The 27,298-nt window shown below is 39.0% G+C and overlaps 1 protein-coding gene and 1 long non-coding RNA gene across 2 annotated transcripts in view; one reads left to right on the forward strand and one right to left on the reverse strand.

Annotated features, from left to right (window-relative positions):
• Window positions 1-27,298, forward strand: part of ncanb (neurocan b) — a 212,827-nt gene that overhangs the window by 97,966 nt on the left and 87,563 nt on the right. The window contains exon 9 of the mRNA XM_030132949.1: window positions 6,190-6,303. Within this exon, the coding sequence (XP_029988809.1) occupies window positions 6,190-6,303 (114 nt within the window). The remainder of the gene's footprint in view (window positions 1-6,189; window positions 6,304-27,298) is intronic.
• LOC115418470 (uncharacterized) lies at window positions 12,597-26,568 on the reverse strand. The gene is made up of 3 exons (XR_003935294.1): window positions 26,555-26,568; window positions 23,487-23,493; window positions 12,597-12,701 (listed from the first exon to the last, which is right to left on the reverse strand). It is a non-coding gene; the product is annotated as an uncharacterized LOC115418470 (long non-coding RNA).

The raw sequence follows: 27,298 nt of genomic DNA on the forward strand, positions 1-27,298 counted from the left end.
GAATATTTCACACTACAGATGCATCAAGCCTCTCGAAGATGACAACACTGACTGTATTAAACCGTTGTGTGTGCCTCGGTACCTTTAAGGGATGTACTGTAGTATTAAATTTTAAAGGGGTGTCTCTCACAGTGTCCAGGTGATGGCTTATCAAGCTCATAGAGGGGAAACACTTGAACAGGCAAAGGTATGAAAGGTATGATCTCTCTCTCAGCAAAGCTATTACAGGGTTCAGTGGGTCTAAGCACGGCAACGTAGTGGGCGATAAGCAGGTGTATATACAGTAAATGTGTGTGCAGTGTGTGTCTGTGCTACACATTTATTCATGCAGCATTCAGTGTTTCTGTCAGCAGGCTTTCATTCGGTGAAATTTTGCCAACTACTCCGCTTCAGACTTCATATGACACAAGACATTTCCCCTATCGCAATCCGCTTTTATGGTCCATTCTAAATCCTGAGTGGATGTATTCGTTGACATCAGGGAGTAGCTTCCCAAATATGTCACAGCGCCTAGATAATCTCTCTCCCGAGAGGCTTAAAAAACTTAAGATGACCCCAAAGAGCTGTAAAATGTCACACAGAGCAGAATATGGTAGGAAATTCTGCACGGGACTGAAAAGTGTTTGCAGTAGCTCTGTAAGGTATGACAATCGTATGTCTGTGTTTAACACTAACTGCCTGTTTTATGTGTCTTAAAGCACACTACACAGACTCTAACTGCTGCGCTTTCATTTTTTTCATACAGAAAGAAAGACACAGTAGGAATGGAAACGGCGACCTATTTTAAGACCACTGTGTAATTAATCATAAGCCAACAGCAAGCATTAAGAGAGGAGGAAATGTATGATAGCTCCCTCTGTGACTTTCCGCCCTCCCTTTTCCTTTCTCATTCTCAGTCTATCGCCTCTTCTCTCGTTTTCTCTCATACATGTGCCTCTCTAAGCTAAATCTGAATTCTTCCACTCTTTCTCCACTCTTTCTCTCTCACTCACACTTTTTAAAATCCATTTTCACCTGCCTGTTCATTTTTAGATCAGCATCTTTGAAAACACCTACTCCCCTAATTAAACCAGCTGAACACACTTTCTGCGTGATCTTGAACAAGTCTCATTTTATATATATGGCTGATCGTAGTCTGCAATTTAAAATGAGATTATCAGCACCAAAGCAGGTTATTTCCAAATGCCATTTCCAGCATCCCTGGCCGGGTCGGACAAGTCTGGACTGCTTTACGGCAGTCTTATGTTACTATGACAACAACACACTGACCAGCAGTAGTGAAAAGTAAGATGAACAAATGAGGAGTAAGATCTGTCCTTTTTCCTAAAGAATTGGATTTCTTGGATTTATTTAGTTGTAATGGTGGACACTGGAACTGGAGCTGGACTGGTAGAAAGAAAAAAGAAAAAGAAAACTAAACGGGAGAGTGATGGAGCACCGGCTAAAACACCGGCAAACCTCTGCATTGAACCGATGGATAGAACTAAGGAAGTTAACAGGAATGAAAACAGAGCTGGAGTTGTCCCTCTTCCTTCTCCACAGGTATAGAATGCTTCTGTTCTCTATACATCTGCATTGGAACTTTGGACTTGACTATAGTGGCTGTTGGTAGCTCAGTCAAACACTTATGCTGTGTTTCCACTACGTGGAAGCGGCTCGGCTCAGCTTGGCTCGACTCGACTTGGGTACCAGGTCCTATTTCTGGAGACCGTTTCCATTACAGGATACTACCAACTTAGGGCTACCTGGATGTCATAGCGATGTGGCGCGTTACTTCTGTGTCATCTGCTCAGAGAGTTGCTGATAAACTCGCTCATTGCGTGTTGTCTCGTCAAGATCATGCTGAATTTTTATGTCCGAACCTCCTCGACAAACCATGGTGTAGTTTTACAGGCTGTCATCATGTGGATTAGCCTACCGCTATATTTACTGTCAACTTCCGCATCTGTTTTTTTGTAAAAGGGCGGGTCACAGAGACAACTGTCTGACCAATCAGTGGTCTGCAGTGTTTACACGTCATGTTTTAGTATCTGGTCCCCAGTCCTGGAACCTCGGCGGAGGTGATACCAAAAAACTAGTACCGGGTACCAGATTCCAGGTCCTTTTTCGTAATGGAAACGCAAAAAGGCCGAGTTGAGTCGAGTCGAGCCGATACCACATAGTGGAAACAGGGCATTAGTAAACACTTGTGTGTTAGCCACAGGGCTAGCGCTGTGATGTTGGTAATCTGTTTTATTTGGAGTATTATTTCAGTCCAAACTAAGGGCTTTGGAAGGTGAGACTGAAATGGTTCCGTATGGAGTTGAATGTTCATGCCGGGGCGTGGATACTAAACTGTCCTTCAGGAACAAGACAATTCTATAAAAGTAGAATAGTGTGAATGCAGAAGGCTGAAGCAGCTAGAGCTGAACTGCTAATGCAGAATGATGATGTTGAATGATTGAAGTCATTTATGAACATGACTGAATACTTCGTGGAAAAGCTAGAGCAAATATATTATTGGGACACGTCTTAAACACGGGTCTGTGTGTAACACTCCGGAGCTCTGGAGCAAAAGAGACATAGACGCAGGAGTCGGACTTGGTATCACTTTTGTTTTCACGCTAGTTACTAAACTACCTACAAACGGACTTTATGAAGTTTGCTTGTGTTTCAAACGTCTCTTTATTTGCACCTGCAAGTTGCTGTCTTGAAAGAAGAAATGCAGAGTTGTAAAGAGGATCCGCTCCTCATTCATCAGCTTCAACTGCACGCCTTGGTCAGAGTTATGCCCTTATGACAGTAGGTGCTAGTGCTCATGGGAAGCGGAGTCTTTGTCCCTTAAAAACACCACCGATTCCAGCTGAAGGTGTCGCTGCAATTCACTTTAAACGAATTCTTTGTTCAGGACCTTTAAGACAATAGCAAAATGTCATCCACTGAAAAAAAAACACTGATGTGAATCTTGAAACATTAAAACCAGTCGTATGTCTTTTTAAGATGCTTGTTGTTATTTGCTCCTACAAGCACAACGGAAATTATGCACGGACCAGAATGCTGATAGCCAATTCATATTTGCTGTGTCAGTTCTCTACAGTGTGCATATGATTTCAGTACTGTGTCTTTAGGCGACTCCTTTGAGGACAGATGGGGAAGAACACCAACTCATTTGTGTGTAATAAGTCGTTACTAATTGTCTGCAGATTGGATCAATGTCCTCTTGTGCTACAGCTACACAAGTCAGCTCTCAGTCTGCAGCACAGCCGTCATCTATCACCGCTTGTACAAAAGTCCTCTTCATCTCGTTATTGGGGCAGTTTTGCTGGAAGTTGTCAAGCTCTGTCGATAAATGGTTTCAAATGGCGTTTACAAAGAAAAATGTATTGCGATATTAAGTACATGCAAGCCTACACACACACACACACACACACAATGGATGCACAGTGTGATTGACTGGGGAAATGGCCGTGTGAATTTCACCTCTGGATACTGAAGTCTTTTTTTGCTAAGGCTAGTCGATGACCTGGCCCTTAGCTGTCAGACACACTGAGTGCACCACTGCCTTTTCCTCTGCAGCAGATACATGTCTGCCTGGGCTGCAATTCAAAGCAGAGAAACATACGTGGAGCTGAGGTTTAAACCCAAACCTGCATAAAAGCTTCCTTAGATATATGGGAAGGGAGTTTCAGATGTGCACAACATAACTTCACTCATCTTCTATTTCTGTATTTAGCTTCAATTTAAAATCTTTTTTCAGTCTGATGTTCCTCTGCGTCCAGTTCACTAGAGTTTTACAGCACACACCACATATACACACATTTATTCTATTTGATTCTCAGTAAAAAGGCACCTTGGTCTTTCAACAAAGACAGCAAATTTCACACTGGATTACTACCCCAACCACTTACAGCTGAAGGTGGTGTAAGCATTTTTATAAAAGCAGTTAGCTCCAAAAGCATGTTCTCTAAATATATAAGGTTCTGATATTTTCAATGTGTCATCTAAAGTAAATAAAACCCAACTTTGAATCAAAACCAGCTTTCAGATTACGCTGGCAAATTTACCTGTGAACAGCAGAAATGAAAGAAAACTGAGGTTTTTCGTCATCTTAGATACTGCTTAACCTGCTGGCAGTAACAGTGACTACATTTGAATGTTGCTGTTTTTGTCATTATTCCAATAAAGAGAGTAGATACATATTCTGAATGGATGTTATACATGTGCAAAGATTGCTCCAGTCACTCATAAAACATCAGTGTATCTTCCTTATCTTAAAGCTGCAGTGTCTTTTTAGCATTACCGGGCCAAAAAATCCATAATTTCCTTTCAGCATATTGTAATTCATGTGGTGTGAGAGGACACGTGATGTCGGCATCTACTCCGTGTCTGTGTTTTCAGGCTGTAGAATAAAGGATTGGTGAGTGTGAGAGTTAAATGCATGTTTATCAGCTGTAATTGCTGGTTGCTGTTCAGACTCTATCAGACAAAACCTGGACATGGTTCTGTTTCTCTGTCCATTCTAATGTCTTGTGATAGAAGCACTCAGTTTCCCATAGCAACATGAAACATCCTCAGGTTCATTTATGTTTTTTTATTTAGTCTTGTTTATTTGAACTAAGAGGAGAGAGTGTAAAGGAGCTGTGTATTTACAGATTTTTGCTTTTTTTTTTTTAATTTAATTTAATTTTTATCTCCCTGATGTTGGCTTCTCCAGCTTTAATTACAAACCATTATCATTAGTAATAAGACCTGATTTGATGTATCCAAACAAAATATGCAGTTTACATAACCAATATAACACCTGTAATATTATCATTTTGTGAATAACAATGGATTATAATGTTTGTGTCAGTTTAGATGATTCACATTAGTGACTGTCTTCACTTCTTCTCAGTTTTCTTTATATCTAATATTTTTCATCCGTACCAGATATATACACTGGACACATGTCAATCACTTTTCAATGTCGGCAGATGTCTGTCAGTGCATGTTTAACATTTGAGCAATGTATATGTATTCAAATCACATACTGTGATGTTTTTCTCCCTCAGTGTTAGTTTAAGAAATGAGTCTTTCTCCTAATGGTTTTTCTCATTCAGACAATCACTTTTATGCATTTTCAAAGACAGCTTTTCCATCATCTCCTCTGTGCAGCATATCAACACCCGCCTCTCTGCGGTAGTAGAAGTCTATCACCCTGTTAAACACGAAATTGAACACACACTCATGTTACATATCTCAGTAGCGTACAGGGTCATGCAGAGTTACACACATGATGCTCTCATATATGTGTGAACTGACACACATACACACACATGCACATGCACACACACACACATACACAAATGATGGAATTTCTTGGCTTTCAAGGGGACTGCACTTTGTGTTCAGCACAGCATCTCTCCTTATACATCATTAAGTGAGTCTGCCTGTTATTATGGAGAAGATGCAGTGTATAAGATGGCCTGACAGATTGTGTCAGGGGCTGCAATCCTATCAGGATTGGGTAATAAAAAGACACTTAATCTAGCTGGTTCCCCACAGTCCCTCTTTGCACACAGAATAAAAAAGCCAGACGCCCACACTGCGCTCTAACCGTCCTTGTCAAATTCTGCTCCTCCCTCTGTCCCATCCTAAAATGTAAGAGCAATAATTACAACTTAATCTCCTCAATCTCCCCTGTTCATCCGCCAAAACATTTCCCCATGAAGAAGCAAGGAGTTATAGCCCAGCAACATAAAATGTGTTTATTACCTTCTCTGCAACATTGTAATGTGCCATAAAATAGGTGCCCGCCAGTGTGCATAACTGGGCAATGATCAGCTAATTTATGAGGACCTTGGCATATCACTGAAACCTGGGATGTGAATCAGGAGAACAACAGGAGGGGGTCAACTCAGCATGTTGTCCTTCGCCTGGACAACATCAGTGATGATAAACAGGGCCATGACAGATGCAAAAACAGCAAATCTGTCACCTTGTAGTGTCATAGTGACAGAGATGAGTCCACATACTGTCTGCTCACTCCTCACTCTTCCTTTGTCTCTGTCAGAGGCTGGTCAAGAGGTAGCGTTAGCTCATTTCCTGTCATGGTTCGTCCACACTGGAGTCACTTTTGTAATGCTTTTTCCTTGTAGAAAATAAATTATGAATAAAAATTTGTCATTTACGTTTCTTTCCTCTGTCACTCTGAATCTCTCTTTACGGTAGAGAACAACCCATGTCAGACCAACCCTTGTCTCCATGGAGGGAGCTGCCTGCAGGAAGGTGATGGCTATAGCTGCTACTGTCCTCAGGGCTTCTCTGGAGAGAGCTGCGAAATCGGTGAGTCACTGCCAGGTCAAGCCTGAGCGGGGGGAAACCTCAGAAGTCAGCAGCTGCACGCAGAAGCTGTGTCACTGTAGCATCAGGGAAAGAGAAACAGGCATATGTCAAGATAACATTTACCAGATGTACTCAACTGTGCAACGACTTCAGCAGAAAAGCACCGGCTACTTTCCCTGCACAGCATTGTTTGTCTTTTGTTAAATGGGACTCAAAGCCAGGAGGAGTTTTCCTGTCAGGTCCAGTAGTTTTGGATCAAGCCTCCTCAGTGGAAGTGAATGGGGAATATCCATATGCTACAAGTCAGCCAGTTGTGACAGTGTATCCTCTTTGTGTGTGTGTGTGTGTTTTCAGCCTCTGCCCCAGGAGTAGAAACCAGCTCATCTTTCCATTCAACTGTGTGATAGGAGAATGTGTCTGTCAAAAAGTGTCTGTGTACTGTTTTAGGTTTGTGTGTCGCAAGTGTTGGCGACAGAGACATGCAAGGACACACTACCCACAGAGGAGCTATGGGCTCAGTGAGGGGTGGAGTAGCTGATTAAAGTGCATGAGCAGTGGCACATACTCCTGTGAATGAGACAGGAAAGAAAAAAAAAAAAAAAACAGAAATGGGTTTCTTACTTTAAAATAGGCTTATATACATTCTGCAATATCAGGGCTCATATAAGATAGTTGTTACATATTCAGTCCTTCACACTGTTTCTGAGTCCTGGGAATCATGGGTTGCACTATAACAAAAATTAGATTACATACTGAAGCTAGTAGACGAAAAAATAACAAAGTAAAAAAAAAAAGAGAGAGAGAGAACTCTATATTCATTCACAACTTTGTGACTGAAAATTTGAAACTAACCCATAAAGACTCAAACAACTTCCAGTGACCAAAAGCATCTATTGATCTAAATTGTTTAATACCTGCAGATCCACTAATCCTATCAATACATATAAATAACTGGTGTAAAATACAGTTTGTCATCTTGTTATGGTCATCAGATATGACCCATTTGGACTTTCAGGGGCTTCATAGTGAACGCAGAAACCCCGTCATCTTCTACAACATTGATTCACTTATTTTGATAAATTACAGTGGAGGTTCTTGTTTTTATGTTTAGTTAATGATATACTTTACTGAAAAAGTCACGTTTTCTTCTGTTTTCTCTGTTTTTGATATAATAATCCTCAACTTCAATCTGAGCTTCTATGAACATCTACATGATCAGTGAATTAAACATAGGAAAATACCTGATTTTCACTGAAAAAATGCAAAATACAGATGATAATATTATAATAAATGGTGATAAATCTCTTAAGAAAGGTTAAATAGAGAGGAAAATTCATTTGGGAACTGTCACAAAGGTAGCACTGGGCCTTTATGGGTTAATTGAGATGATACAAAAGATGACAAAAAAGCCAAGGACACACACACACACACACACACACACACACACAGTCTACCTCTACATGTGCCATTGTGTTGTTGTACAAAACGACAAATTCCTGCATTGATATTTTGTTCCACTCTTAGTTTCAGTAGAGGATGTGGCCTTTATTTTTCTATTTCAGTACATATTTTCTTTTCTGCAGTGAGAAGCAGAATGAAAGAGTCAAATATAAGTGGTTATTTGACAGTAGAAACTGCGCGTTCATACATGAATTGGTCTGGTTGTCTGAGCTGTGTGTGTTTTAATGCATGCATACAGGGACAATTCTGATGTTTTAGGGGTCATTACTTATAGAAAGAGGTCATAGATCAACGGTCAGAGGTCACAAGAATCACATTGTCCTGGGTCTGCTTATCAATAACCTTTAACACTTATACCCAACAGTACGTATTATGCAACATTATGGTGCACTTGTGCATTAACATTATTGGAGATCAATCGACATGCGGGTGTTGGATCAATGATTTGGGACAAATAGGCATTAAATGCTCAAATCGCACATGCATGAAGTTTGTAATGATTTGCTGCGGTCGATTTTGTTAGTGTTTGTGGTTAAACAGAAAACCTGAAAACCTAGAAATACATGATGTCAAAAAGTACACAGGATTTTCTTAAATAAAGTCAAGTGTTTGTTATTTACTGATTAGCTCTGTGCCCACATTCATTTCCTGTGGCTTTTTCCTCTCAGGAGTGTTTAATTGCCTTTCCCAGTGTTGCTAAAGTGTGCTAATGTTGATTATGTTGCAAAACAGCTGCGTATCTGATGTTTTTATATTAATTACAGCCAAAGGCAAAAAGGTTAATTGCTTGCTACAGGAAATGCTCGACCACGTTGCCCATATAACTCAGTGCTGCTGTAAAGAAATGAGGTAATAAGGAAATTACACTTTTCACTGTGAACATCCCCTTTTTCTTGAATTTTACATGTGCTGTTTTGTTTTTTTACCATCATTCATGGTTGATCGACTTGTTGAAAGCCCCTTTTTTTCATTCATAAAGCTTCGTCTCCATGTGAAGTGATTATTTAGGCAAAATGAAGCAGTGGCACCACAGCCATAGGACACCTTAGAGGTTGTCTCCAGGACTTGGCTTCTAGCTACAATTATTTGGGGAAAAGCATTTTGGAAAGCTGCATTATTGATGGCCCGTGTTTCTACTGAGGGTCTGTAGTTAATATTTATGAGGGCAGAGACAGAGAGGAAGAGACAGATGGTGTGGACATCTCAGCGTTAGCACTCCAGTTGCCGTTGATGCTCATCTGTATTCTGAAGTGGATGACTTTATCTACAACTATTTCACAGCTGTCAGTAAAGACACATGGACAATTAGGTGTAACACCCACGTCAAAAACAGAGGCTGCCGGTTGTAGTATCCCATTGATCATCAGGACCAGTTGGTAGAGTCTGGATCCCGCAGCAAAATAAGTGATTAATGAGGCACAACACTGGCTGTCAGTTTGATGGCCATGTGTTAAAGCATGATAATGAATTATATTTTCCATCTGCACAGCTTGAAATCTTCCCTGAGAGAGTAGAAATAAAACCAATAACAAAGATGTAAAAGGGGAGATATGCTTCTCAGTTGCCCACTGGTTTACACAGAAATGAGCAATAAAAAAAAGACAAAAATAAACACGCATGAAAAAAAGTGCATTGTCAAGGTTTATATTTGATTTTTTTTTTTTTTTTTTACAAATTTTGGGGAAAAAACAAAATGAAACCAGCTGGATTGCTTTATGAAAGTTTTTGCCCTTTTCAAAATAAGAATAAATTAGTGCAAGGGGAAATGGAAACACCTTTTTCAGATAGATTTTTATATAGTGAACATTCAGATAAAGAGTGAAAACATCTGATACAACAGGAAGTGTATGGGTCCGTCTCATCCATGAAAAATAAACCAAGATGGAAAACAACAGATTGCTTTGCTACCTCTACATTGGTTATTAGTGTGTATAATGTGTAACGTAGGCCACAGCGCCACCTTCTGATACCAAAACATAGCCAAGAATAGTCATTCTAAATCAGCTTATGGAAAGCACAAAATATGCATTGTCATTGTTGTAAATCAGCAAAAGTAATGCAACTACGTATATCTGCTTGTAAGATATTTCATTTCATTTCATTTGTTTGTTTATTTTGAGCATTTACAGTATACATGCAAATTCAGAATTCCAAAATCATTCATCTACACTCGAAAAGGAGAGGGAAGAAGAAAAATGTATTTAATCCAACCCCCATTCTCATCATCAAATAACTTAACATAATAATGTTTTACATACTCACTCCTGTCTTTTGACATCAAGCCAGAACAATGAACAAAATAGGCCTAAACCAAATTAGAATGAACTTATTCGACAGTATTTACATTATAGAACCAAAATGTGTGTGAAAAATAGAAACAAAGTACATTCCTGGTGGTGTTACCACAGGTAACAGTCAACCATCAACTTACATTGTAATAATTACGTACCAACAATGGTAAAAAAAAAAAACAAAAAAAACTACGATACCACAAGTGGTGAAGAACAGCAATAATTACATACCAACAATGGTAAGAAAAAAACAAAAAACCACAATACCACTAATAGTAAAGGTCAGCACATACCAGCAATGATAAGAACAGTAGCAGAAGGTAATGGACAACACATGTCAACTAGATGAGGAACAACAAGCACACATTAACATTTAAGACAGAATACTGATGTAACATCAGTATTAGTACTAGGACGAGACCATCTGTTTATAGAACAGTTTAAATCTGTGGATATTTTTGGCTTTGCTTGTGTTGGATGTCCAGACTTCCAAAGTTTCACACCACATACAGACACACAAAAACATTTACGAGTGGGCTGAAATTTGGGTAATGCAAAATGTCCAAAGCCTCTCAAACTGAGTACTCTCCCGAATTGTGAAGTTTTTTTGTATATTACTTGGTAGTAATTTGTTGAATGCTTTAAAGAAGAGATAAGTGTTTTTAAGCTATCAGTCATTTTTAAGTTTTGATTTAACATCAATGATTTTGTTTTATGTGGTTCCCAGAGGAGAACCATCTTTGTAGATGTAGATACTTCCTTTGTATTGATTCTATTAAATCTGACTTTGCTTTTAAATATCTATTATAACAATAAAGAGACAGAAAGCAATTAAAGTTATGCTTTTTTTTGGTAATACTAGTCACGCCAAAGTATGTTGTCATTTAAGAGGTCTAAGTGGAATACAACTTCAGGTGAGAGCTGCAGGGGGAGGCTCTATAGTTGTATTAATTGTGACTAATCTCACCAATTAATTGACAGCATTTTTTTTTTCTTGAATAAATGAATCTGTAAGAACACAAACTTTTATAAATGCCCATTAGAAGCAGAAATGTTGGAACTGCATCAAGCATAATAAACTTAATAGTTCCACTAGCTGTGAGCAGGTGTAGAAAGACATTCAACATGTAGGAACACTCAGAAGGCACTCTACATGTATTAAGCAGGAAATATTTATTGAAATGAGCTCAGAAGAACAGAGACTGCTCAGCACAAAGAATTAAAGAATCTGGTTCTGAATGCATTCGTCATATACAAAGCTTTGTAATCCTAGTGATCATCAGAGCCACTGACGCACACATGCACATTAGTCAGAAGCAAATATTTGAGGCCAAATGTCTGAACGTTGGGCTGTAGATGTCTTGTCTGCAGATCCAGATGGAGGACGGAGCACAAGGTGAAGTGTGCAGACAGCAGAACATCTTGACTGCACCCTGACTTCAGAACTAAGAGATGGATAAACCCACCAGTTATAGTTAGAATTAGTCTGACTGTCACTTTTAGGCTTACAGTTTTTAGAATAACTGCAGTAAAAGTCAGTTCCTAAAACACTCTTAGTAAAATATTATTAGAGGATAATGTTTTGCATTTCAAAAGACCTTGAAAACCCGTAGATATTCCAACTTCAATTCTAGTTAAGATTGGATGTTATGTAAAATGTAAATAAAAACAGAATACAATGATTTTCAAATCCTTTTTGGCCTACATTCAATTGAATCAACTGCAATGACAACATACTCAATGTACAAACTGATAAACTTTTTTTTTTTTTTCACTTTTAGAGACTACCAAAAAAATACCAGACACAGTATTAAATAGAAAACAAGCACATATCTTAACCTTCAAAACACATCCTCGGCGCTGACGACCTCATTGCTCAATGTGTAGGTGTTGAATATTATTATTTTAGATTAAATCCAACTTCTAATTGCTTTCAAATGTATCTTTCAAAAAAAGGAAACAAATATACATTAAAACTTTCTGCTTTCTACAACCCAATTCCAAAGTTAGGACGTTGTGTAATACGTAAATAAAAACACAATACAATGATTTTCACATTCTTTATGACCTAAATTTAACTGAATACACTACAATGACAAGATATTTAATGTTCAAACATATTGTTTTTTGCAAATATTCACTGATTTTGAATTGAATGTTTCAAAAGAACTGGGACAGAGGCAACGGAAGACTGAAAAAATTGAGAAATACTCAAAAAACAGTAATTTGAGAATAAGTGAGTGTCATGTTTGGGCATAAAAGGAGCATCCCTGAAAAGCTCAGTCATTCACAAGCAAGGATGGGGAGCAGTTCACCACTTTAACAACTGCAGGAACAAATGGTCCAACAGTTTGACAACGTTTCTCAATGTACAATTGCAAGAAATCGAGGAATTTAGGGATTTCATCATCTACTGTCCATAATATCATTAAAAGATTTGGAGAAATCTCTGCACGTAAGCAGCAAAGATGAAAACCAGCACTGAGCACCCATGACCTTTGACCTTACCATCCCATTGCATTAATAACAGATGTCATAGGGGAATTTCATGCATGACCCGGAAATGGTTTGAAACTATTGAGTTTGAGTACTACTTCTTCCGGTTTACTTGTCAACAATGGCTGAGGTGACATCGAAGTGTCACTGCTGTGTGCCCCAAAGTACATTGAATAAACAAAGGCAACCAGAGTCCTGCACAGGTCCACTTTTTCAAACCTGCCTGTACCCGCAAAGCTAAGTACCGCAACCCGATCCATTACCCGCATTTTGTTTTCATGTCCAGTCCACACCTGCATCCCGACCTGATTCGATCCATGATTAAACACATTGTCTACACAGTAACTCACTTTCAAGGGCTTTATTTTAGCTAAACCACACGTCATCAATAAATCTCCAATATGTGCTGCTCAACGACATCTTTGGCTGGATGTAAACAGAGGTGAAGCTCACCTCACAGTAAAACAAACCAGCTGTGGATCAACCACAGTGAAATTTGATGATCACACTGGTCTACAAGGAAAATGCTTCCAGAATAAAAGTAATGAAATTTTACCACATGAGAGTCACTGATAAAGAAAAGTCAAGTCAAAAATGCTGGTTGGCTGAAGTTTCCAAGATACAGCCTTGGGTCAAAATGTGAAAGTCAAGAATTAACAAGAGAATGGGTTTGACTCAAAAGGAATATTTGTCTCAGATCTACAAGATCTACTTCAAAACACTGTCTGCACATTAGAATACATTCACTTTACAGGTTCTATTTAGTGGAAGATTTATAAAACTATTGTATAAATGTACATAAACCAATATATATGTGTAATAACACTTCATCATATACCTTGAAAACATGAGCAAGCCGGCGCTTTTGTCATTTATTTTCCAATTAATCTTATTAAAATACGTAACGTTTAGCACATTTAATGTCTGAAGCAAATCATTTCTAAAAAATTGTAGACCAGTGTCATCATCATTAAATGTCCTACAAATTCTTTTCATCCATGAATCTTCTTTTATTTTTTACACATCCTTGCCTGCTTCCCACCTGCATTTTGTTTAATTTGACCCATGCCTGTACCTGCAAAAAACTTTTTTTTTTTTACCTATCATGTACCCGCTGGTACCCGACCCAGTGAAGGACTCTGTTTTTTTCCCTACTTTTAACCTCTTGATTCCCTTCACAATACCGCAGATGTTTTCCTGGTAATGCTCTTCCCAGAAATGCCAGCTACAAACAAACGTACTTCCTGATTGGATTCTGAAGTTCAGCCCCTCATCTCGATGAATTGTGACGTCCCATTTCTTCTTCTCATCTAAATCAGAAGGAAAACCATGAAAACTTAAACATGGTTGCCTTTGTTTATTCGATGTACATTGGGGCACACAGCAGTGACACTTCGATGTCGTCTCAGCCATTGTTGACAAGTAAACTGGAAGAAGCGGTACTCAAAACAGTTTCCGGGTCATGCGTGAAATTCCCCTTCTGTGTAAAGGATATTAGTTCACGAGCTCAGGAACGCTTTGGAAAACCACTGACAGTTAACTCTGCCATGCGAAACAAAAGCCATATATCAAAAACACCCAGAAACACCACCAGCTTCTCTGAGCCCAAGCTCATCTGAGGTGGACTGATGCAGAGTGGAAAAGTGTGCTGTGGTCTGACGAGTCCACATTTCACATTGTATTTTGAAATCGTGGGCGCTGTGTCCTCTGGAATGAAGAGGAAAAGGACCGTCCAGATTGTTATCTGTGTGAAGTTCAAAATCCAGCATCTGTGTGTTAGTAACCTGCACGTCTGTGAATGCACCTTTAATGCTGAATGGTACATACAGGTTTTGGAGTAAAATATGCTGCCATTCAAATGACTTATTTCTCATCCCTGCTTATTTCAGTAAGACAATGCCAAGCCACTTTCTGCAGGTGTTAGTACAGCATGGCTTCATAGTAAAAGACCTCAGGGTCCTACACTGGCCTGCCTGCAGTCCAGACCTGTCCCACTGAAAAGGTGTATCTAATTATAAAAAGCAAAACATGACAACGTAGACTCTGTACTGTTGAGCAAATGAAGTCGCACATGAAGCAAGAATGGGAAAGACTCCATCGACAAAGCTTCAGCAATTAGTGTCCTTGGTTCCCAAAGGCTTATTGACTGTTGTTAAAAGGAAAGGTGATGGAACACAGTGGTAAACAAAGGCCTGAACCAGTTCTGTTGGAACACGTTACAGACATCAAATTCAAAATTAGTGAATATTTGCAAAAAAGTAATAAAGTTTATCAGTTTGAACATTAAATATCTTGTCATTATACTGTATTCAGTTGAATACTAGAGCGTAGATTGTCTAATCCAGTTCATTCCTTTACTGTCTTTACTTTCTTGGTAAATTCCATTGGTATTTTTAGTTGAATAACCTCTCAGCTGGCATGTCTGTTTCTGCACATGAAATATGACACCATGGCTGGACCTATTGTTGCTAGGTAACCCACTTCAATAATGATTCTATGATTCTGGGCAAGGCTATTGTAAGGCTATTATATTCCAAAATTACTAATATCTCCCAAAATATTGGTCCTATCAATTTGCCGTTTTCACTTGTCTCTTCCTTGACCAAAGATACGTTCATATGCCAAACCGCAGCAGTCAGCTCTTTCCAGATTTTATGTGATGCCTGAGACACACACACAGAGTCCACTTCCTTTTTATAATATAGGTAAGGGAAAAGGATTTGAAAATCATTGTATCTGGTTTTTATTTGAGTGCTTCAATGAAACTGGATTCATTTTGGCACATTTCCAGCTTTTTAGACCCAATAATAAAAAGAGAAATGTAGACCTATTTCCCTCCAGGATGTACCTAATGATGACCTCAGATAAATGCAAAAAAAAATTATACTCTTGCTATGAGCCATCCCAAAATTAATGAATTTTTAATACAATATTGGGGCCAAAAATAGGACCAAAATTGGGACATGAGAAGCTCCCTAGATGTCAGTGCATTTGATCTGGAACACATGGCTGTAATTGGCCTTAGATACCGCTATAAATAAACACACTGTTGAATTTGACAATCCTAGTAGTTTTTCCAATCTAGACATGCAGGTTTCTCATGAATCTCAGTCTCACTCCAGGTTTTGTGCGTAACCCATCGTGTCCACTTACATTACATGCAGAACCTGCCTAGTTAAACACAAATAAATCGTGAGTGATTTGAACAGCGGCCATTTTTGTGAAACACTCTGCCTTGCATAATTAGTTCGATTCCCAAAATATACCTCGAAATAATTAAAAGATATTCAAAAAAATAGTAGCGCGTAATTTTCGTGTCCTTTTTACCGTGTTACATGTGGATTTTTGTTTAAAAATAATATTAAAAAACTATAAAAATGTGTTTTATCTGAAAACTAGAAGCACTCGGAGAGCGCAGACCTCCGCCAAGGCTGATCAGTGGCCCCCCCCGTGGGCCCCCCCACGCCAAGGAGGTTATGTTTTTGCCAGGGTTTGTTTGTTTGTTTGTCTGTCTGTCTGTTTGTCTGTCCGTTAGTGTGCAACATAACTCAAAAAGTTGTGGACAGATTTTGATTAAATTTTCTGGTCTGCGCCCCCCCCCCCCCCGTGGGCCCCCCCACCCCCAATCACCACCAAAATTTAATCATTTCTTCCTTATCCCATTTCCAACAAACCCTGAAAATTTCATCAAAATCTGTCCATAACTTTTTGAGTTATGTTGCACACTAACGGACAGACAAACAAACAGACAGACAGACAGACAAACAAACAAACAAACAAACCCTGGCAAAAACATAACATCCTTGGCGGAGGTAAATATCCCCTCTTTTATCTCAGTAAATATTTATTTTTAAAATAGACCCGAAGTGCTTCCAAACTTGCTTCCTAACATTAGTCTACATTGGGTTTGAATTTTTAGCCCCTCTGTCCTGTTTTTAGGGACCAGTTTCATAGAAGAACCCATATATGTTTTACACAATGTCCCAACATGACTGGAATTGGGGTTGTAGAAAGCAGAAAGAAAGTTTTAATATACATTTTATTAAAGCAATTGGAAGTGGATTAAATCTAAAATATTAATATTCAACACCTCCACATTGAGCATCGAGGTCTTCAGCAGCGAGGATGTGTTTTGAAGGTTAAGATATGTGCTTGTTTTCCATTTATATTGTGTCTGTCTTTTTTTTTTTTTTTTGGTAGTCTCAAAAAGTGAAATCTCATTCCTCTTGACAACATTTGCTATTTCTGCTCAGTTCAGATGTGGTTTGTTTTGGTAGAAACGCATTAACCTTTCTCAGTTTATCTCTGAACACAGGTCAGCAAATCACAATGATTCTAAATAGAGCTGGAGTTAGGAAAATAATTTACGGTCGACTGCAGTTTGCTCTTCAGAAAGCTCTCAATCAGCGTCTTCAGTCATTCAGCCAAGTTATATAAATAAAGGGCGCAAGGCAGGTAAATAATTTCTGGCAAAGTAGAAAAACAATTCAGAGCTATTCATGTGCATTTGAATAGATACAAACAATTGCAGATGGAATTTTTCTCCATGGCCTTTTACAGGAAAATGAATTGATTTTAGGGGAGGTTTGCTTTCTGGATTTCAATTTCACAACGTGTTACGGGGTCAGATCATGATAAAATGAGGAAATGACTGTGATCACACTACTTCCTGCCTTTTCACCTCCATCTTTCCTCCTCATTCATGCTTCCCCTGGTACTACTGTGGATTCTGCTTCTCTATTACTCTGATGATGAATTAAATATGACATGTTTCAGGGTTTGACTCACTTCTTCGTTTTTTCTCCTCTTCTTTATTCCTCCCGCTCCAAAACGATAAAAAAAAAAAGTCGGTAGACGTTAAAAAACGAGCCATATGCGCAAAGTCTCTTCATTATCTGACACACTGGAGTAAAATTCAGTCTGTTTTACAGGTGGTTTGGAAAACTCCCAGGTTAATTTTAGCTAAATAAATTGGAAAGCAGCCGGCTGTAACTGAACGAGCGGCATTGTTCTCAGCTTAGTTTCTCTGCTCGACAGGAGGCACAGGTTATTTTATTATTATTTATTTGATTTTACTGATTAGATCTAATTTTTTTTCCTCCTCCTCCCTTTTTCTCCACATCCCTGCTGTACACTTTCTATCTTTTTTTTTTTTTTTTTTTTTTTTTTTTATGATGTGCTTTTATTTTCTGGACTCCATGTTGATCTTACACCCTCCCGTCACTTTTCACTCCCCTTCTCTTCATTTTTTTCTCTTCTCTTTTATCATCCACTATTTTCTCTCCCCTTGTGTCAGTCCTCTGTCATTTCTCTTCCCCTTACTTGTGCCAGCTCTCTTCTCCCCTCACTGCCCTCCTCTTTTCTGCCCCTCACCCCTCCAGCGTGTTGCTCTTTGGCAAGATCTCCAGTAGCACTGCACTGAAATTGCTCTGCAGTGCAGAGATTGGGGTGAAAACAGGCCCGCAGCCCCCACAGCATCTCTCCCGAATAACACATTTCATTTCCTGCCACACTTCCTCACTCCTCCACAACCCCTAACCCACCCCCCACCCCTCACCCCCCTTCTCCAGCTCTGTGCATCCACCTCTTTTCTCTCACTTGCTCTGCGTTTTGCTGTCAAAGGCCAATACAATTATTCATACAGAAATGCCTCTGTAGTCATGCATAAAATGAAACTTATTCAAGCTCACACGCTCACTCACCTGCATGCTCGAATTGCCAAATATGCTCACAAGGGGTGAGAAAACACATTCTCCTTTCTACTTTTGACACTTCCTTTCACACATGTCTGGCATCCCACACAAACATACAGCTGTTTAGACCCTCTTTATACGAACCTAATATGTATCCAAGAATATATTAAGAAGAATGCATCACTCATGTTTAAAGAGGCTTGGAGAAACACCCCCGTGGGACTCGGTATTAACTAATTCATCCACTGGGACACACTCATCTCACATCAGCTCATATGATTGAGCCTGAAAGATTCATGAGGCCGGGGCTATTAATATCACAGGCCCCTAACCCACCCTTATCAGCTTGACCACAGATCGGAGCAGTGAGGTCGAAAAGGAAATGGGAAGGGCTGGTTCTGACCAGAATAATGGCTGTTTCATTGTACATACACACAGGTATTATCAGATATTTGTCAGTAGATCTGCAAAATGTCTGGTGATTTGGGGTGAATTGAGGCTGAAGGTCAGAAAATGGTGTGGTCATGGTGTGATATTGTGTGCGGTAAAGCCAGAAATATGACTGAAAGTGCAAAAGTGTAAGGCTAAGAGAGAGAGGCGGATAACCTGTGGATAAATAGATTCCCAGTGAATTGCAAGGGTGTGTAGAAGAAGACAGATGGAAAGGGCCGGTGCTGCCATGCTGCTCCCCTCAGGACATCCCATTTATTCCTTCATTAATGTTGAAATGGATTTATGTGTTTGGCTCTAAATCCTCCAAGTTCTAGCAGTTAGGTCAATATGTTGTGGAGTTTTACTATTTTTTTCCTTGGCTTTTCCTTTTTCTGCACTGGCCAAGTAAGTGAAAGACAGTACTATTACAATGGAGATCTGGCTTTTATCGAAAGTTCTGATGAAATATTTCTACTTTTCAGCGGAAAAAAATAACTGCAAGAGTTTAATATTCTGGCATTTATGAACCTTTGTGTCATGAGTGATTGTGTTGTGACTAAACAGTATTAGCAACAGACGATCATGCTTTTGTTTTGTCTTTTAGCTGTAGCAGGTCCTTTAAGTAGCTTTTGAATGTACTCTACATGTACTCAGGGCACCTTGGGGTCTCTCAGTTAAAACAATAATAAAAGCTGTAGTAGATGATGTTGTTCAGTATGGATCATGTAAGCTTTATTACCCCGCCCCCTGAAGGGGAGGCAAGGGCTATTGTTTTTGGTTTGGTTTGTTACCTCCGCCGAGGAACAGCAGAGGTTATGTTTTCATCAGGGTTTGTCTGCTTGTCTGTTAGCAGATAACTCAAAAGGTTATGGACGGATTTGGATGACATTTTCAGGAAAAGTTGATACTGGCACAAGGAACAAATGATTACATTTTGGTGGTGATCTGCCTTGGCAGAGGTCTGCGCACTCCGAGTGCTTTTCTAGTTTGTTTGTTTGTTTGTTTATTAACACTCTAGCAGTAAAACTATTGGTTGAATTCATACCAAATTGGGTTTATAGATTACAAGTGACCCAGAATAGATCTGATTACATTTTGGGAAAAGTAGGTGAAAGTGCAAATGATTTATGAATTCTTTAAATCTTTTTTTCTCCCATTAACGTATAATGGGCGACATTTCAAATGTCTATAAAAACATCAATTTTGTTTCAATTTACTTCAAATTTGGCACATATATAGAGGCAATTGATATGCTGACATCAGCACAGACATAGACCTGATGACATCAGCTGGATCGATGCCAAAATAAGTGATGATAAGTACGAGGGACGGGGTTTGTTGTGCCTGGCACTACTTGTTTTTACCTTTTACCATACAACATTCTGGTGGACCACCTTTAGCTTTAACCCTTTCATGCATGAATTATGAGAGCCTTAATCAAGATTTTTTTTTTTCCTGAGTGTTTTTCTTCCTCTAGGCATTAAAAAAACAATACGATTCAAAAATTTTTGTGAACCTATTTTTCATGGAGTTGCAAAAATGTCCACTCAGCTGGAAACCATGCGTTTAATTTTTGAAGTAAAGAAACATATTTACTGATATACTGCGTGAAAACTGAAAGAAAAACATTTTTAATGCAGCTAATCTGATGTTTTCTCACATTTTAACAGATAAATGCAAATAAAACCTTTTTGTATTAAAAAAATGTTAATTACAGTCTAATAATAATAATAATAGAAAGCAACTGATTTCCACTCAAACATGTTACTGCAGATCAGGTTTATGAAGAACAGCAAAGTTACAGTAACGGTATGAACTACAGTGTATGGGATGATGCATGAGTGTCCACTGTGTCGGCTGTTATGGAATTAAAACAACAAAACCCATGAATATACAAGAGAACAGTTGTAGAATAACTGTCCACTGGAGTGACCACTATGCATGAAAGGGTTCATTAGGGGATACAGTGACTGTGGTAACATTTATGCTGTTTATGTCACATTTATTTTCATCCATAGTGGTATTATTTTTTTTGCACAATCTGATCCTGATGAATCCTGGTGTTGTCATCTTGTAATATGTTTGTGTCATTGTGGAAGACAAACTCCATAGCTGGTCATTCAGTAAATTCAGGTTCATCTGACCTCATTTTATGGACACGTAACATTACTGAACCTAGACCTGACCTAGAACAGGGTCAATCTGGACTCATCAGACCATATGACCTTTTTCCATTGATACTTAGTCCAATTTTAGGCTCTCTATCAAAATGACAGTGGTTTAAGAGATGAGAAGGTATTCAGTGCACAACATGGGAGATTTTCATGTTGAAATGTTACATACTCGACATTTAAGCTTTGAGCTTTCTCGAAAGAAGCTCTAATTACCAGTTCCCATTCCCAAGTAAGACTGCAGGGCATGGTTCAACAAGTGAAGAATTGGGTTCATTAGAAACAAAACTTGAACAAAACCACTTTTTAGAAAGGATGCATTTGATACTGTCAGACTGGTAAGGGGATTTACTAATAAAAAAATGTCTACATGGTTATAATTGTGTTGAAAGCCTAGCAAGAATTTTTTATTGGTTTACAAAGCTTCATTTTTGGTGTAATTTCAGGGTTTTCCCAGAGAAAATGGTGGTCAGTTACCTGTTACAACATCATTGTATAATCACTAGAATAGCAACAATTGTGGTCTAAGAGTCATATGACAGCACATGACTCAGCACTGTGACATAACAATCTGGCTGACATTGTGCACATCTTTTTGCGTGATTGATGACCAGCAGTTTGTCACAGTTTGTAAGCTGCTGAAGACCTTTTAAAAGGCTATGATTGGCTGGCACAGCCGGTCCTCCTATGCCTCATTAATTCATCCACACCACTGGATTCTTCAATCAGCATTACGATTGGCTGAAATCCCACCCACAGTGTCAGCCCAGTCCTGCCACATGAGGTGCCCGAGCGCTGATTGAAGCTGCCCGGTCTGATACAGGACAAACAAGAGAAACACACACACACACACACACACACACACACACACACACACACACACGCATGTTGAATATATTAATCTGTTTTAATAAATGGAGGATGTAGCCTACATGCATAAAATTCAGCAACAGATGTATAGAAATGGAATCACATGAATATGTTATTACACATTCACAACCTGGTGTGTGTAAGTGTGCAGTTCAACTCTGCTTACACAAGATAAGACATGGCTGAATGGCATAATTTCCCCATTTTCAATCAGCATGGACACTCCTTCCTCTCCAAACTCCTCAGGACAATGAGAAACAAAGGACAAACGGTTGCAGAGTTGAATGAGAATGAGCTGCAGGGGTTTGTATGCATGTGTGTGTGTGTGTGTGTGTGTGTGTGGTGTGTGTGTGTGTGTGTGTGTGTGTGTGTGCGTGTGTGTGTGTGTGTGTGCGTGCGTGTGTGTGTGTGTGTGTGCGTGTGTTCATGTGAGTTCTGAATGCAGTATCTCTCTCTATGGTATAAACACACCTGCAGATTAATGAGCTGCTGGCCAAGTTGCTAGGACTCATCTCTCTCTCACTCTTTTCATCCAACACACACTCACAAATATCCCATTTTCACTCTCCTCTTGTCTCATATACACACACTGACTCACATGTCACCCTCAGTTGCCTCATCTTTACAGCTCTTCTTTGTAATTTACTCGTCAGCTGAAGTGTCGAGTATAGTCAATGAATATGCATGCGTGCGGCCGATATGTATTCGGTGTAGCTGTGTGTGTGTTGCTGTGTTTATGTTGTGCCAGGCTGGATGAGAGCAGCGACTTTGTATCATCTAGATGACAGCTGTAGGGGGAAGTGGAGCATATAAAGGCTGGCCACGTACAAAGCGGGACAAATTGATTTCCCATGAAGACCAGGAACTGGTTTATATACAGGGCCATTGTGGGGGGTTATCGTATATTCATGTGAAAATGACAGAACCAAAAAAATATATTGACACATGCAGTCAGTCGGCTGTATATATATATATATATATAGACTTGACAGACTTGATTAATTCAGTAATCCCAAACTGGTGCTGAGTGATAAATGGCATTGTCATCATCATCATCATAGTCGTAGTTTGCATGCTAAACTGAAAAGACTGCCTGAAATGCAATGAATAAGATTAATGAATTTATTGACATACCCCATGCATTCACAGTTAGCCTGCAAACATCTGACCAGTCTGGTGGAGCCCTGGTACACAAGCTATGCATTCACAACATTTGGCCCCTCAGATGAAGTCCCAGTTAGCTCTTAGGTACCCTCTAATAAATGCATGTCAATAGGTCGGCTTGTATGACCGCTGAGTTATGACAGAAGAGTGAAGAAAATGTGGTGAATATGGCTGAAGTTAAGAAGAACAGCACTTCTGCTATTGGGAATTATTTTGGATTCAAGTGAGACGTTACTGTGTTAATGTTGCGCTCTCCGCCCGGATGTTCGAGGGAGATGGCTGCGTTGTGTGAGTTTTTGAAAAGACCACGAACTAGCTACGTGTCCTCACTCGTCCGTAGTTTATTCAACGACAGCCATTACAATAATGATCTCAATGACGCACATGTGTTCAACAACTTCCTCTGAGACCGTATCAGTCAATCAGACACGAAACATCGAACAAAGCAGTGCATTGCTTGTTTTAAATAAAACCTTTGTAAAAGCATTAGCTTTTTAAGCAAAATATTTAATGATTTTAATAACAACCATTTTAAATGTAATATTAAATTTGTATAAACCTGTATTTTCCCTCATTAACTAAATATAAATGTAATTATATTATACCTGTGTACTTCAGTACCAACATAAATAAAGCTATAATAATACCTGAGAACAAATAGACTACTTAATGACCCATGGAGAACATTTCACAAAACTAATGCACTTATTAAGTTACAAAAAAATAAGGCATTTTAACCTGTCTACAATTACAGATAAATCTCAACTAATGTTACCATCATAATAGTGAATGAACAGCATTACTGTACATAGCAGATTTTCCACCTGGGCCACTCTCTGATCTTGAAGTAATCTAACTAACCAATCAAACTAAAAGTAAATAGAAGTCTGTATAATATAGAAGACTGAACATTGACATTAAGTTCTAAGCTTCAGTTGTCAACATAAAAGGTTTTGAAGCTCATACAAAACAAACCTGTTTGTTGTTTGTATGAATTTGTCTTTATGACTCACAGTTACCTCTAACTGTCAAGCAGCTGTGTGGGGTAGTGTCAGTTGTTTCAACAAAAGCCCAAAATGACAGATGTTTAGGGACTAGTGGAGCAGAAGAGCCTTGGTCTGGGGGAACAGTCTGCATAAAAAGAAGGCTTTATTCCTATGGTGATGATGAATGAGACAAGACAATAAAAACAAATTTATATACAATCCCAAATGTATTTTAGTTTGTAAAATGTTTAGATGAAAATAAAATAAAGATTAAATCAAAACAAGTTATGAGGAGAAAGTGTTTGCCTTCCCAGCAAACAGCAGCATGAGTAACTGATTTGTAAAACTGTGCAGCATCAACTCAAGGGGAAAGGATCTTGGTTCCAGAATGAAGCCAATGTGGAAGCATCTTAAAGTTGGAAAATAGGTGATATCCACTGGTGTTTACTAGATGAAGTCCTGGTTCCCATAGAGTTGCACTGACATCTCAAAAAAAGAAAAAAATGTTAGTTTAATACTTCTTTTTTGCTGTAGGACTCATTTTGGTCTCATCCATTATATTTGGAACCTCTAAGTGACCTGGTGGTTCATTTTTAAATTTTTACTCTTTTTTACTATAAAATGTCATGTCAAATGGTAAATTTTGATGTCTGCCATGTTGGGCTTTGATTGACAGGCCTGTAAGACAGCTCACTCCTCTGTCGAGTCGGACTTTTTGAGTTTTACTTTATTTAATACAACACATTTTTTTCCTACCAGACAGCTCCACTGTAGTTGTGGTTCATAGGATCCACTACCAAGACTGTACAATAACACTGTCTCGAAGCTTTCAATGAAGTTTCTATTACACCAAGTCAGTAAACTAGCATTTAGCATTAACTGACCCAAGACCCATTGTATATGGCTCTGACTCTTCATGCTCCTGCAGCTCTGCCTCTTTTGTCCAAATATAGTAATTTCCAGCTTCTGATAGTCAACATGGTCACAGCTAAATCACCAACTACAGGCTTCTAAACAACAAAAACCAATAGGTGATGATCACGGTGGCTCAGTCCAGTCATTATATACAGTCTATGATCGAAGTGAGCTGAGCTTCCTTTTGTGTATGTTGGTATTTTGGTGCCTGTCTACCACAACACTGCCATAAGGGTCCGATCAAGCGGTAACACGTAGACACATTTCATGTCTGTCATGTAAGCAGAGTAACTCATATGCATGTATTATACATATTTGAGTAGGTATTTATAAGCACTTTCACATGTGTAATAAAATTTGAGGGAGATAAAATTTTTAGGTGAAAAATGTTAAAGGTGGGGTCTGAGATCTTGGAAAAATGGTTCGAGCAAGCTACATTTTGAAAATACTCAGTTCAAAAGTCCAAACCCCTTTCTTCAGACGTCCCTCTGAAGCCACGCCTCCAGAGTGGTGGGACACACAATGCTTGTTCCCGAGGGTTCACGAGCATTGCACAGCAACAGATCGCTGGCTCTGCTGTGCTCCATACCCGGGTTGGGCTCCGACGCCGTCTACGGTCCAGTCCGGTCTGGTTCGGCTGAACTGTCTCCGACACCGGCTGAGGCTCTGTCCCCTGCTCCGGTCCCATACGCCTCGGGCTCCTACCCCGACTATGGCCCCGGCTGAGCCTCCAGCTCGCGTATCCATGCATAGCTCATTCAGTTTCCTCTAACACCCCCTGCTCTTCCAGAACAGCCCCAGTTCAGACCTATGTGACTCATGTTACATTTCCTAGTGGTTTATGTTAGTGACTAAACAGTTTGCAGGTGAACTTTCCATCCTAATATAACTAATATAGCCAAGCTCTGGCTACGCTTCCTGTACAAGGCTCCAGCCTCTGGGAACGCGAAGAGGGGTTACGCGCAGAGGGGGGAAGGGGGGAGGGGTGAATGGCAGTTGAGTTTGATAGACATATCACCGTTCAATCATTTCGAGTGGGCGCTCAAAATGATTGGATGGTGTTTTTTCAGTCCTACCCGTTCCACAGGTGACTGATTTTTTTCATTTTTGTGTTAGAGCATTTAATTAATTAGTTGTAATCAGGGTGTAAAGGGGATTTTGAGGAATATAATAAAAATGCTCCAGAAAAACATCTCAGACCCCACCTTTAAGTTACTGCTCGGTAACATGTGGACTTGAAACGGACATTCATTTTTTTAAGCTTTACGCAAAGATTGGACTGTGCAATGGGAAAAAGTCATGCATCTGTCTGATGAGTCCAGATTGACCCTGTTCCAGAGTGATGGGTGCATCAGAGTCACCATCATGCATGGATTGGAGTCCACACCTGAACCCCATTGAGAATCTGTGTTATATGCTGCAGAAGATGTCACACAGTGGTTCAAGCATCCCATTATCAGTACGAGATCTGGACCAAAAGCACTGTAGAGTCTAAAGCGGTAACACATGGACACATTTGGTGTTCAACAGTCTCTGTCATGTAATCAGAGTATCTTATATGCATGTATTATATGTATTTGAGTAGGTATTTATAAGTAGTTTAACATTATGTATAAGAAAATTTGGGGCGATAAAATTTACAGCTCGGTAACACATGGACTTGAAACGGACATCAATTTTTTTAAGCTTTACGCAAACATTCAAAACATGCGGTTCTCGACAGAAATGGATATCAAGTAGAACAAAACCTTTTAGATATTATGTTCAACTACTGAAAATAAATTTTAGAGTAAAATATTAAAAAGTCTTTGTTTTATTGACATGAGAATGTGGTAACATGTGGACAGGTTGCCATAGTAACACGTGGATGACTCTTTACCGTTGTATGCATCGCCCAAAATATTGATGTATTTTTAAAACAAGCCAGATATAATCACAATGATTTATTTCATGTATTTAATACTGACATAGTGTTATTTACAACTTGTGGTGGTCCATACTGATATAGGTAAATTAAAGAGTAATTTCTCTGTAACAGTTCACAGATTTAAAATGTGATAGACTGAATACATTTGAACATTTTTTAGATGTAATGTTCAGCGTCAAATTTGAGCTATATTTTTGTCTGAGGCATGACTATGGTGTAAAACGTACAATCGATAAAGTCAGTTGTAACTGTTTTTCTACAAGTGGTATTTTAAAAAGGATAACAGTTCCCTAAAATAGAGATTTTTAGCTAAAAAAAATGAGCTCACTTGATAAATGATGTGTGCAAATTTAGTTTTTCATGTTAATGTTCACTTTTCCATCATCGGACCCATAAGATAAATGGATTGGTTAGTGAGTCCTAGGAGCTGTTCTGTATCAGAGGGACGAACAGCCTCAGTTAGACTGAATGATCGACTGGTGCATTGTTTGTTTTTGTCTGTTTGTGGGATTTGTCGTCTAGAGTATTACACCAGATTTATCCCTGAAGCAGTTTTGTAGGATATTCTTCTTTTTATGAAACTGATGTC

This window comes from Sphaeramia orbicularis, chromosome 4, assembly GCF_902148855.1.
Source record: "Sphaeramia orbicularis chromosome 4, fSphaOr1.1, whole genome shotgun sequence".
NCBI classification, from domain to species: domain Eukaryota; kingdom Metazoa; phylum Chordata; class Actinopteri; order Kurtiformes; family Apogonidae; genus Sphaeramia; species Sphaeramia orbicularis.